At 36.7% G+C, this 13,653-nt stretch overlaps 1 protein-coding gene across 1 annotated transcript in view; it reads right to left on the bottom strand.

Moving 5' to 3' along the window:
• The window catches only part of CCDC67 (coiled-coil domain containing 67), a 75,738-nt gene that overhangs the window by 27,158 nt on the left and 34,927 nt on the right, over positions 1-13,653 (bottom strand). The window contains exons 7-8 of the mRNA XM_006771940.2: positions 6,423-6,568; positions 3,091-3,196 (exon numbers count right to left, since the gene is read on the bottom strand). Coding sequence (XP_006772003.1) covers positions 3,091-3,196; positions 6,423-6,568 — 252 coding nt within the window. The remainder of the gene's footprint in view (positions 1-3,090; positions 3,197-6,422; positions 6,569-13,653) is intronic.

A 13,653-nucleotide genomic window follows, 5' to 3' on the forward strand; every position in this document is an offset into this window, starting at 1 on the left:
ACATATACATTAAAAAGTAAATGTATTTTTCATCATCATAGACTGTGTTTTTGTCACTCAAATGAATTTTATTATTTCTTCAAGGTTCTTCACATATGTACACCTTAAGAGATATTAAGTAGGCGTAACATGTTCTCAAAAAATTAGGGTTGGCACACAGAAGAATTTTGAGTCAGAGATTTTGCTGGTTTGGGCACGCACTCACAAAAAGGTTGCCCACCCCTGCACTAGAAAGTCTTAAAAATATTAGCAATTCCTCAATATCATCAAGTACCCAGGAAGTACTCAAATTTAAAATTGTATCAGAAGTGTAATGCACTTTTAAAAGTTTACTTGAACTGAGATGTAACTATGAGCCGCGCCTTGCCACTGGGTCCTCTCGTTTTGTATGTGTCCGTGTGTGTTCTAAGTGCTCTACATACATCATCTCATTTAATCCCCACACAGCTCTCTATTTCGCAGGTTAGAAAATTAAGTTCACATAACTGCTCGCAATCACATTCTGGTGACAGGCGGTCTGATTCCAGGACCGACACTGTGCTGTGGACCCTTTGGGAGCGGAGCCCTGGAAGGTGGTTCACACACGGAGAGCTAGAGTGGGTGCCCTGACGTGGAAAGCAGGCATGTCCCGCAGGCAAACCCGATCCAGCCCCAGGCTATGCTACCAGCCCTCATCTGATTCTATTCTTATCACTAATGCTTTCCGAATTTCAGAGTTGGACGTGACCTTAGAAATCACATGGTCCAACCCCATCATTTAACAGATAGAAAAAAAAGACCCAGAGGGCAAGGAACTGACTGAGTCTAAGTTATCCAGCTCCCAGGAGCAGAGGAGGAGACGAGGAAAGTGAAGGACAGGTGCCTCATCCTGAGGACGCTGTTACAAGTCTCCTTTCATCTCCCGTCTTCTCTCTCCAGGCTTTTCCTTACAATTTTTTGTTTTTTTAACTGGGTTGTTCTGTAGTTGGTCCCAGTTTGAATTTTGCTGTTTGCATCCCTGTGGTGTAGTTTACCTGTTTGTTTTTTTAATGTTCGAAAATGAATATGCTATAGTGAAAATGGAGTAAACTGTTTTTCCCATTTAGTTATTAAAACAACACGCTGTATTGCAAAACATCCTTCTAAATGAGATTAACTTGCCTCGCTATAAATAATTGTTGGCTTTATTAAAAATGTCAACTTTATCACAAATAAATGACTAAAACAAGTTCTGTGTTAAAAAGTGAAGATACATAATAGATGGCCCTTGTTGGTGTTATCACTAGAGAATGAAAATGCTCTCCACCTTCACTTCCTGGAAGCTATAGCTGTTTATGCACAACTCCTCTGCTACCTTTTCTGCACGGCAGTGCATGGTCTACAGGTCTCCCAGAGCCTAGGAAGAGATTTGTGCCTTGTATTCTCTCCTTCCATATGAAAACAGTGTAAAATCAGTATAGTCCTTATATTACTCAAAATTTTATTACTCTTTCTAGATCTATGAGGTCAAGAAGAGTGTAACTACACTTTAGGTGGCTTTAATCAATTATCATAATGTATCCACTGGAGACACCAGAAGGAACAGTGTTTTAAAGTTATAGTTTTACATGCCCGTAAAATCGGTTGTATGGGAATATGTGAAAAATATAAGGAAATAGTCATTAATTCACATCACCTTTCCTACACATCATAGTTGCCTCACAGTCAACTCTCTGGGAGACAGGATTTATCTTTCACATCATCATATTTTCTACAGAAATAAGCAGAATAGCTAGTAATCCTACTAGATGCTCAGTGAGTGTTTATTGAATTTATACAAACAATAATGGAGGTTATGACCCCCATACAATGATGGGAGATCTGAGCCTTAACATTAATGAATTCATTCTCTAATAGTTATTTTCACTTATTGTGTGTCCGGCACTGTGCTGGTAATTCAAAACTACACCCAGGTTTTTCCTACTTTTAGCAATTGTTTAGATTATACAGCACTGGATATTCTGTGTGATCGTCAAACCTAAACAACCGGAGGAGTGAGTAGTAGCTGTGATAAACTCATGGAAGAGAGCCACTACTGGATTTTCCTAGAGGGAGAAGAGAATATACGTTTTGTAGGAGTTAAGAACCACAGTGCCCAGGTCTTATTCATCCTTGTATTTTTTTCTTTGATTGATTTTTTACAGAGAGGAAGGGAGAGGGATAGAGAGAAACATTGATGAGAGAGAAACATCGATCAGCTGCCTCCTGCACGCCCCCTACTGGGGATGTGCCCGCAACCAAGGTACATGCCCTTGACCGGAATCAAACCTGGGACCCTTCAGTCTGCAGGCTGACGCTCTATCCACTGAGCCAAACCGATTAAGGCCATCCTTGTATTTCTAGCTCCTGGGAGAGCACTTGGCACATGGTGGGTGCTCAGTGACAAAATGTGGGTGTAACCTGATACAATAGCAGCCAGTGTCTACCAGGTGCTTCCTCTGAGCTAGGCAGGCCCTGTTCTAAGCATTTCACATGTATTACTTCTTTATGGATTTTAACTTAGGAGAAGAGTATGAACTCTGAGCCAGATCACCTGGATTCAAATCTGGCCTCTGCCAGATAAGTCGTATAATATTGGGAAAAATTACCTACCCTTAGCTTCCTCCAATATTAAAAGAGAATAATAGGAGTACCTACCTTTTAAGATGGTTGTGAGGAATAAATGAATTAGGATTTGTTAAGCCTTTAGAACAGCTCCTGGCACCTGGTAAGTGCTATTTAAGTAGCTCAGTGGAGCCTCATCACAACCTTAGGAGGTATGTACTTATGATCCCACCCCCATCCTAGAAACGGGGACCCTGAGCAACTTGCATACACAACTCCCACCTTCCTCACTAACATGTGGCTGATGCCCATCTGTGGTCTCATACTTCTTGCTATAAGCTCCCACTCACAGAGCTACAGGCCCTCCACATGTCACAGGCAGTCTCCCGTGGCTGAGTGACGTCCTAGTGTTTGTGGTTCTTATAGCAGCACACAGAAGCATGTCAGCGTTAGCAGCTTGGAGAAGAACACAGAAGGGAAAAGAAGGGAATGACGGCCTGGAAAAACGGAGCTCATTATTTTCCATACCTTAGTCAGTTCTTTCTCATGATTTGGTTGATCTGGGGTCAGTGAAAACAGTTCTTTCCTGTTCCTTTCTGGTTCTTTAACAGAAGGTGAATAAGATGATTCAAGTCTACAAATCCAAAGGAGGAAAAATTAAGCTAACTTGACAAATTGTTAGCATTATGTTGTTAATTTAGACCATCACAGATAGATTATTAGTTTATTGGAAACATTTCTAGGTACAGAAATTGCAAGTTACATTACATTCAGATCTCATAAGTATTTACCTATTTAACTGAGTGCAAATGTCTTTAGCTGAAAAAACAAACAAAACAACCCAGCTAGCAATTAATATGGAATTTTAATTGTGCATTAAAAATTAGCAGAATACTTGGCTTGCCTATGGAGATAAGATTTTTGGGTGAGAAGAAAAGCCTGTCTCCTATAATAAAATAGCTTGAGAACCATCAGAAAAGAAAATACACCTGAGTTGCCTCTACAGCATGGGAAGAAACTATGTCAGCAGTAATCTGAGGGAGAAACCACTCCATAAAAGTGTTCCCAGATGATTGAATCTGGCAGGCTACTCAGAGAGAGCTCAACTACATCTATTCTTTGGCTGTTCCATTTATAAAATGGAATTGCAACCACATATACGGATACAGAGAGCAAAAGCGAGAATTGGTATAAAAGGTACAATTTCCACAGGAAGCTTGGAGTAGTATAAGCCGGTAATGTGTACATCAGGGAAGTTGGTAAAATAAAATCATTAAAGCAGAACAAATAAAGATAACTAGGTGAGGAAAGCAGTGTGTGTTCTATTGCCTGACTAATCTGGTAGAGTCCCGGGGTCTGAGAAATGTACCCACTTGTACAATTTTAGATTTCCAAGAACTTTGTGAAAGGGTCCACAGATCAAAAACTTAAATCACATAACCAAAACAAAATCTGAGAAAAATAACTAATGAAGAGATTAAAAATAAAGGGATATTTTAAAAGGTACAAATTAATAGTGATATCCTTGAGAGACATGTGTCTAGACTGGATGTGCATTTTTTAAATCAAATATACAAAGTGTCCAAAAAATGTATACACATTTAACACTGATAGCCCAATTTATGTTTCTTTCTTTTCAGATTTAACCCGTTGGAATTAATAATTATTCAATGTATATATACATTTTTGGGGGACATCCTGATTATGTTAAGTGTAGAAAACAGAATATGGAGTATATATGCTGCTATAATGTCCTCCAGGAAAAAAACAGTGTCAGCATTTTTGTGTATATTTCTTTTCTTTTTTTTTTACTATGCATTTGTATACATACATACACATTTTTCATACAATTAGAATGTACTGTACATATTATTTTCAGCCTTCTTTTATTTTTCACTCAGTAATATATTGGGAGCATTTTACCCAGTATTCTCCTAAAATGTTATTTCAAGATAAATCTTAAAATTTTCTTATTTGCTATGATTTTCAAATTTCATCTGAAAATGAATTTTCCTTTTTTCAATTCTTCCTAAGGAATTTAGGGAGTGGAATGCTAAACTGAATGGTAAAATCCTCATGATGATCTTGTAAATTTGAGTGGATAGAACAAATATCAAACTTTAACGTGGACAAGTTCATAGAAGAGAACAATAGTCATGCTAATGTAAAATGGTAATATAAATATATAAGGGAACTATCATTTGTCTCATAGGAAAGGAGTGTCAGAAATATTTTTAATAACTCTCAGAACATAGCCCAAGGTGCTTCAACAACTGGAAAAAAGAAAAAGCTAACAAAATGTTAGCATTATTGAGAAAAGTTCTGATCATGAATAAAAACATTACAATGCTACTTCTATAAAACTATTGTATGTCTACTTCCAGGGGTTGCTTCACCTTAACACAACTATAAAGAAGAAACAGAGTCCAAGTGAAAGAAACCGAAATAATATAAAAATAATATAAAGGGCAGGACCACACTCATATGAGAACAAATTAGGATTAGAAACTTCCAATGGGAAAGATGAAGGCTGAGAAGACTATGCTCAAATCTAAAATAAAATAGAAGCTGTGAAAGTTAAATAACTGTTCATCAACTCTCAGAATACTGGAACTGAGTAATACGATCCAAATGAGAAGGATGTAGCTTGGAGACCAAAATAAAACCAACATAAATAGAGGATGGCAACTAGGCATAACAAAAGAGTCGTATTGGCCAAATATGTGAATAATTGCAAGATTTTAGCTTAAATCAGGAATTGAAGGAAAGTTGGTTATGCTTGGAATTTAGCACTGGCCTGTAAGATAGCTGCACTTCACAAAAACATGAGCCATGATTGAGCAGTTTGCTGTTCTAGGAAATTAATGTTTTTAGGCATGTACATTCCTTGTGCGAAGACATTTCTCACCAATTCACTACACTGGAACAGTGCCTTGCACATAATATATTTCCAATAGATTTATTAATGATTGGTGATGATGATACAGAGCTTGTATACAGAGCACTCAATCATGCTGACCATCCAATAGGAGGCATTCTACCATCCTTGGTGAGACATACAATAGGTCATTTTTAAGAATCTTAATTTGCCATTTTTGTAAAGGGTAGACCTCAGGCAGGCAAGTACCACACTTTGAAGAAATAATTGTTACCTTTAAAACAATGTAATCATCTTCAATAAAATATCCCTCACCATTTGGCTATTCATTTTTAAAAATCCTATCATTGGTCTGGCAATAGCCTTCAGAATTGAGAAGGATTCAAGTTCTAATGAGAATTAGAATATCAATGAATGGTTGGAACCATCACACTGTCTATTCACAAGCATAAATATTTAATAATCCCTAATAGTCCATTTCCTTTGTGGTTATGGAATATGCAATATCTGTCTGATTTTAAAAGGGGAAAAAGATTTCTAACAAAACCCTTAAATGGAACCGATAAGGTGATGAATGTGGAGGCAAAATCAAATACAATATTTATAGGTGAAAAAGTTAACAAGTTTATAGGCAATCAAACTAAAGGCATTTCAAAAATATGAAATAAATCTTATTTATATTTATATATAACTAAATATCAGCTTTATAGTATTGTTTTAATAACATCCTGAAGAATAAAAGTTCTAAGAAAATTTCTGACTCAGTATAACACATAAGTATCCATAAACCAGAACATGATAATTTTTCTAGGTATTAATTTTGAAGATAAAATAACCATTAATTTTATTGTTAATATCTAATAATTAACAGCATGTTAATACAAAACAAAGAGACTTTTCTAGTTTCAAATACAAAATTCTTAAAAAGTCAAACAGTATATTTTGAGCAGTTTCTCTCAGGCTGCTGAATATAAAGAATTACCTTTTTTTATTTTCTTGAGCATTTTGGCACTCTCCTATTTTTAATAATTCTCTGTGCAACTGCAGCCGTTCCATTTCTATAATCCTCAAAAGATCATCACGTGACTGTAACTCACTTTTCACCTCTGAGAGTCCTGCTTCCATGGCCTCAATTAAAAACATCAAACATTTTTAATGCTCATATTTGGATGTCATGATGTATAATAACACAGTTTAAAATGTTTAACATCTACGAAACAGCCTAATTTCAAATGAACTGATTGATAGTCCTTTGCTGGCTCTGTCTCAGAGAATTTCATTCCTTCATTCATTTTTTCCAACAAATATTTACTGAGCTCTTATTATGAACTCAACACTGAGGATACAGACAGAGAATCTGTCCTCAATGAGCTGACAACCCAGTGATAATGACAAAGAATAATAAAGTAATCACACAAATATGGTCACACTGAATATTACTTTGAAAGAGGAAATATAAAAGTATGAATAAAATATCAATGCATAAAATGTGGATAAATGCAAATAATTTCCAATTTAAACTTGATAATAGCCAAGAAAAACATAATTTTAAAGCTGGCCAACCAAGTAAATTACAAATCATGGTTCCACTGCTGTCCAATGGTAGCCCTACTTTAGCTGGTAGCTAGAAACACCAGCAATCCTGTGTGTCCCGTGTTTTATTTTGTTAGCAGGAGAGACTTGGGCAAGTTTAAAAGCTGTTAGGAGAGAGAAGGGGTAATAGTAATGGTGACAGGTTCCTCAGAAGGTGGGTGGGATGGTTCCCAAAGCACAAGTGGACCTACTGCCTAATGCAAATACTTCCACATTTCTTCTTTTGCAATAGGAAAAAAGGAAGATGGAATCTAGACAAGTTCACTCATTTGGACATGAGGAGACAAGACGGTGGCTACCAGGTGACTTCTCTTTTCCTTATGAAGAAAAAAGGGAGAAGAATTGGAGGTGGGGGTTTGGGAGTTATTTTTATTTATTTATTTATTTTTAAAAATATATTTTATTGATTTTTTACAGAGAGGAAGGGAGAGGAATAGAGAGTTAGAGTCACTAATGAGAGAGAAACATCAATCAGCTGCCTCCTGCACACCTGCTACTGGGGATGTGCCCACAACCAAGGTACATGCCCTTGACCGGAATCGAACCTGGGACCCTTCAGTCCGCAGGCTGACACTCTATCCACTGAGCCAAACCGGTCAGGGCTGGGAGTTATTTTTGAGAGTGAGAAAAGTTTGAAATCGTCTGCATTGGGAATGGGAGAGTTAGCTAGTTGGAGCAATGCAGTAGGATTCCTGGTAGTGTTGAGTTCTTACGTGAGGTTTGTGACCGTGACCTGCTGAGGATTTTTTCCCCAGTACTTGACTATTCCCTGGGAGAGAGGAAGGGCCGAGTCCTTCCATATCATCATGTCTCTTCCACTGAATTATACAGGGAAACGAATATTTATTAAGCATGCCTGACCCTATTCATGAAATCCATTGCCATTTTTGTAGATGAGTAAGTTGAGGGTCAGACTTGGTCCAAAGTTACACAGCTCCTAAGTGACAGACTTCGTAATAGAAGTACAGATTTTTTTGTTTACTACTCCAGCCAGAACATTCAAGACACAAAGATAATTTGTTTTACACAAAGTGAATTAGATCTGTAGCTTACTGGTAAAGACAGAGTGGGGTGTTCTGAGGGCAGGAGGTTTTCTGCTAATAAAGGCTGTAGAAAACAGTATAGATATTTTTTAAAGTCAGTTGTTCAATAATTCTTAATATATATTTGATAACAGATTTATTCAAATATAATCCACATACTATAAAATTCGTCCATTTAAAGTATACAATTCAGTGGATGTTAGTATATTCATAAATTTGTGCAAGCATCACTACTATCTAATTCAAGTACATTTCTATCACTCCCAAAATGAACCTAATACCCATTAGTAGTCACTCCCCTCCCCCCAGCCCTGGCAACAACTAAGGTATGTTCTGTCTCTATGAAATTGCCTATTCCGGACCTTTCATACAAATTAAAACACACACTATGTGGCTTTTTGTGACTGGCTTCTTTCACTTAGCATAATGTTTTCAAGGTTTATCCATGTTGTAGTACTTCATTCCTTTTTATGATAAATTAGAGGCCCAGCACGTGAAATCGTGCACAGTAGCCTGCTGCTGCTCACAGCCCCACAAACACTGCCCCAGTGCTTGCAGCACTGCCCACCCACTCGCTTCTGCTTGCTGCACTCTCTGCCCTGCCCGCCCGCCATCCTCCTTGCTGTGATCAGAGCCTGTGGGCCACAGGGGAGGTACCGAGAAGTGCTCAATGCACCTCATGGTAACTGGTCGTTTGGTCATGCTGATCATCATGGACACCGGCTTTTTATATATATAGATAATATTGAATTGTATGAATATACCACATTTTATCGATTATTCAGCAGTTGATGGACATTTGGGTGTTTCTTCTTTTTAGTTATTATGAACAATACTGCTTTGAAAAGATATATGCAAGCTTATATGCATGGATATATGTTTTCTTATTCATTAATTTTTATCCAAAAATTCCTAGAAATATAATGGTGTACAGAACTGGTGTATAGAACTTATGCATTCCCAGATAAACTTTTTTACCAAAGCCTTAAAATTTACATTATTTTACAGGAGACCTAGAGACCTGGTTCAGTGAAGGACTTAATTGCAATATCTTAGCCCCAGAAGTTTCTGGCTGGCTCTGAAAAAAGTATAAGAATAGGTTCAAACTAAAGGCCTGGTGCACAAAATTTGTGCATGGAGGGGGTCCCCTCAGCCTGGCCTGCACCCTCTCTAATCCGGGAGCCCTTGGGGGATGTCCAATTGCTGGTTTAGGGGGCTGAGGTAGAGGCAATTAGGGGTGATCAGGCCAGCAGGGGAGACTAACAGCTCTCCCCTGCCAGCCTGATCTCCCCTAACTGCCTCTGCCTTGGCCCCAGCCACCGTAGCTTTGCCCGGAAGGATGTCTGGAAGATGTTCAATCTAATTAGCATATTACCCTTTAATTAGTATAGATAGGTGACTTAATAGTCTTGTTTGGATAAAGTGCCTGTTTCAAACAGTGGGACTTTTAGATAAGTTTAAAGTTTTAAAATAAACAAAAGAAATGTGAAACAATAGATTAGCAAGTAGTAACACAAATTAATCTGATGTGATTATCATCCATTACTTTGCCCAGTTGAAGAAAACTACCTGGGCTCCTTGCTTTGCAAATTTGCCACCAGGGAGCAATCTAACATGAAGCTGCATGTAGAAAAGTGGGCTGCCTCCACTTGGGCAGTGCGACACAGGAGTCTCCAACTCCAGGCCAATGATTGTAGTGTCACCTTGGGCTAGAGTTAACAGAAATTCTGTAAAATGTCATAACAATGGAGTCTATTGGTTCACTGTTAATGAAAATCATACCTGTAAGAGTAACACTTGGAGATATCCTTAAGGGGAAAAAATGCTTATTTATTGTGATTTAGCTCTACAAGGAAGGGGATTTATGTTAAAATTGAAATTCTTCATAGTACAAATCAACAGTAATGATTTGATACATTTTTCTTATATGATTAAATATGAAAAAGTTTTATTATAATTGACAACAGTATGGAAATTGACTTAAAAGAGGTCAATTTAACCTCTTTGATAAACTCAGAGTTGTTTTTTGACTTATGCAATATCCCTTTGAATTCAATGTTAATAATATCAAGTTGACCTAAGAATTAGTGAATTTATTTAACTTAGATGTAGTTTTTAAATTGGCATGCATTTGCATAAAAGTTAAATCAGTTATTTTCAATGTGGATGCAAATATTCAGGAAAGTGATTTTTTGGTATTTGTTTCAGATATTAGAACACTTTCAAGTTTGTTGGGAACAATTGGGGTACGTAAAGCTACTTTTTTAACTGTAAATTTTATGAAATCTATGTACAGAAGAAGTATTTAAAATGAAGACTTAGTACCTAAATTGAGATATGTTTTAAGTGTAAAATACCCACCAGATTTTGAAGATTTAGTATGAAGAGAAATGGGAAGCATCTCATTAATAATTTTTACATTGATTATATTTTGAAATGATAATACTTTAAGTATATGTTTGCTGAAGAAAATATATTACTATTATATATTAATCTCACCCATTTCTTACTAATTCTTTTAATGTATCTACTAGAAAAACTCAAATTATATTTGTGGCTTGCCTTATATTTCTACTGGACAGTGTTGCTATAGTATTTGATGACACATTAACAAGCAAACAAAAAGAGGGTCAAGTTGCGTTGGTGGTATAGTGGTGAGCATAGCTGCCTTCCAAAAAGGGGTCAAGTTTTTTTGGCAAAATATTTGAAAAAATTCAGAACAATTTATTTGTCATTAATCACCAATGGGAAATATTGCACACTCTATAAATGTGAGTGTAGTGCAGCATAGTCATTAAATATATTCAATGAACTTCATATGTACACTCACACATTTCAGTGTTGTAGAAGGACATTGAGAAGATGTGAGTCATGTAAAAATTCAGATCACATGGCTTTAAAGTGTGTTATAAACTAAAGAGAATTTTATATGCAATAAGTGACAGTAATTCAAATTGAAATTATTGTTTTTTTAAATTCATGTGCAAGATGTGGAGCACTGTCATATGACAGTTTTGCAAAAAGAAAAAACTTCTTTCTAACTACAGCACTGGTTACAATAATTACTTAACTCTAATTATTCCCATTTTGTAAAATACACGTTTTGTAAAACAAGCTTAAGGCCCATCTGTTTAGTTAGAAATTTGCCTAGTCATTTGAGAGAAGCTGTGATTTTATTATTTTATTATTATTTTAAAAATGTATCTTTGTTGTTGAAGAGCATTACAGATGTCTTTCCCCCCCTCCCCATGGAGCCTCCCTTCCCTCTCCCACCCCCCTCCCCAGGCCTTCACCACACTGTTGTCTGTGCCCATGGGTTATGCATATATGCGTATATGTTCTTTGGTTAATCTCTTCCCATCCACACCCCTTTCCCTCTGAGATTAGTCAGTCTATTTCATAGAGAAGCTATGATTTTATTTTATTTATTTATTTTTTTTTCAGTTGATCAGCAGCCTAGCCAGGAGAGAAGCTATGATTTTAAACCTTCAAATCAGCTACCAAATAGCAAATAATTGATATCTTATTACTTAATATTTATTCTAAAGCAAAAGAATGAAACATAAGTAAAATTTGGAAATAAAACAGAGAAATGTCCAAATGAAAGCATTATTTCCAGCATTTTTTCCAAATGCATCAAAAATAGCATTCTCCTGGGAGTAGAGATCTTATCTTGAATTTTTAAAAACCAAATTGCTTCTCAAGAACTTTTCATTAGAATTAAATTGTGTGTGTGTAACAAATACCCTAGAATAATTTGATTTATTTTTTAACACATGCAATTCTTTTGTAAAATATAAAATGAAAATTCTTAGTTTAAATTTAATAATGTTCCTGGATCCAAGGGTAATTAAATTATTTTTTAATGAATAAATGTTTATAAAAATAACTCTGGTTACTTTCTCATAGAAATTGGTGGACAATAAATCAATAACAGTCACATTAAAATTTATCACAAAGTAGAGTTAGAGAATTACTAGTGAAGAATATGAGAAAACTAACATTTCAAAATTTAAAGCAAAGTTTCTCAACCCAGCACTATTTACATTTTGGTCTGTATTATTCTTTGTTATGAGGGTTGTCTTGTGCATTGTACGATGTTTAGCAACATTCCTAGCCTCTACCCACTAGATGCCATTAATAACCCTTTTCCCTGTAGTAACAACCAAAATGTATTCAGGTATTACCAAGTGTCACCTGGGGAGCAAAATCACCCTAGTAGATAACTACTGATTTCAAGGAAAATTATAATGGTTAGACAATTAATACTGTTATTTTATAACCTTTAGTATAAATACCAATAAAACTATATGTCACAATTATATGGACTTCTATGAATAGCTGGGTTTTTATTTTGTTAGGATATATCCAGGGACATTTAATAAATTATTAAGTACATTAACATATGTATACATAAGGAATAGTCAAAGTGGGTAGCATGGACTTTCCTTTGCCCAGACAACCCACAGAGCCTTCTCAGGAGTATGTGTAAGGCCCTGGAAGTTTGAATAAATCTTAGGTTGAGGGGTGAGTCTATCCTGTTGATCTTGGCTCAGGAGGGCAAGTCAATGGAATGATATTGCTAAAGGCCAGGGTGACATTGGCCATCTGGTGGTTTGAGTTGTCTCACTTCCTCTACCTGTTCAGACTTTCAGGTTGCACTTGCTCTCTTCCTGTCGATGGGTGTGTGTCCGTGTGATAAGCGTGAGAAGCACAGGTTTAAGACAGTTACTTGGAGAGAGGGTTGAGATCATAACCTGAACTGGGAATGTAAATTTGTTAGTGTTTCTCAATGGGCACTCTTCCGTTCTTTGTAACATACTCTCTTTTACAAGACTCTCCAATGTCCTTTCTGGAGAAGAATAAATGATCGAGTACTGAGATGCGAAAGGGTGGGGCTGCTCCAGGAAAGCATTACAGAAAGTTAGTCATGCTTTCCAGACAGGGCAACAAGAGGCTCTTTCTAGAATATGGAATCAGAGCAGCCACTTTTTTTTTTAATTTATCTTTATTGTTGAAAGTATTACAGATGTCCCTTTGTTTGAGAGCAGCAATCTCTATCCTGCAAGTGAGTCAAGGCCTGAAAGCTGAACCGTGGCCTACAAGAGGGAATGTTCTGAGATGCTGCAATAGCTGCATCTATTTGTTTAAGAGGAGCTATTGTTAATGAACAAGCTGAACCTCACCGGAGGGTAGAACCAGAATTATGAAATATGTTCCAGGCAAACTAGAGATTTCTAGGGACCAGCACCCAAAAGGTTTCAAGAGGAGACAAAGAGAACTTCTCAGTTTGTGTAGGATACCTGAGACTTAGGGGAGAATATTCAGGAAGCACCCAGAAAAATAATCTATTGATTAGGATCCTGGTGCAGACTCCTGCAGTACAAAGACAGCTGCATAAAGTAAATTTCGGAATCTCAGAGGAAAGGCAGGGGAGGGTGGGAGGGTGGGAGGTAATCAACTCAGTTGTCTTTAAAGCAGGGCCAAAGGCATGAGCAATTGTCCAGTGCCCAGGAAAATGAAGGGGAAGTAGCTCTGAAAGGGAGAGATCCTTTCAGAACACCAGAAAAACTCAAA

This window comes from Myotis davidii, unplaced genomic scaffold (assembly GCF_000327345.1).
Source record: "Myotis davidii unplaced genomic scaffold, ASM32734v1 scaffold345, whole genome shotgun sequence".
Taxonomy (NCBI): Eukaryota; Metazoa; Chordata; class Mammalia; order Chiroptera; family Vespertilionidae; genus Myotis; species Myotis davidii.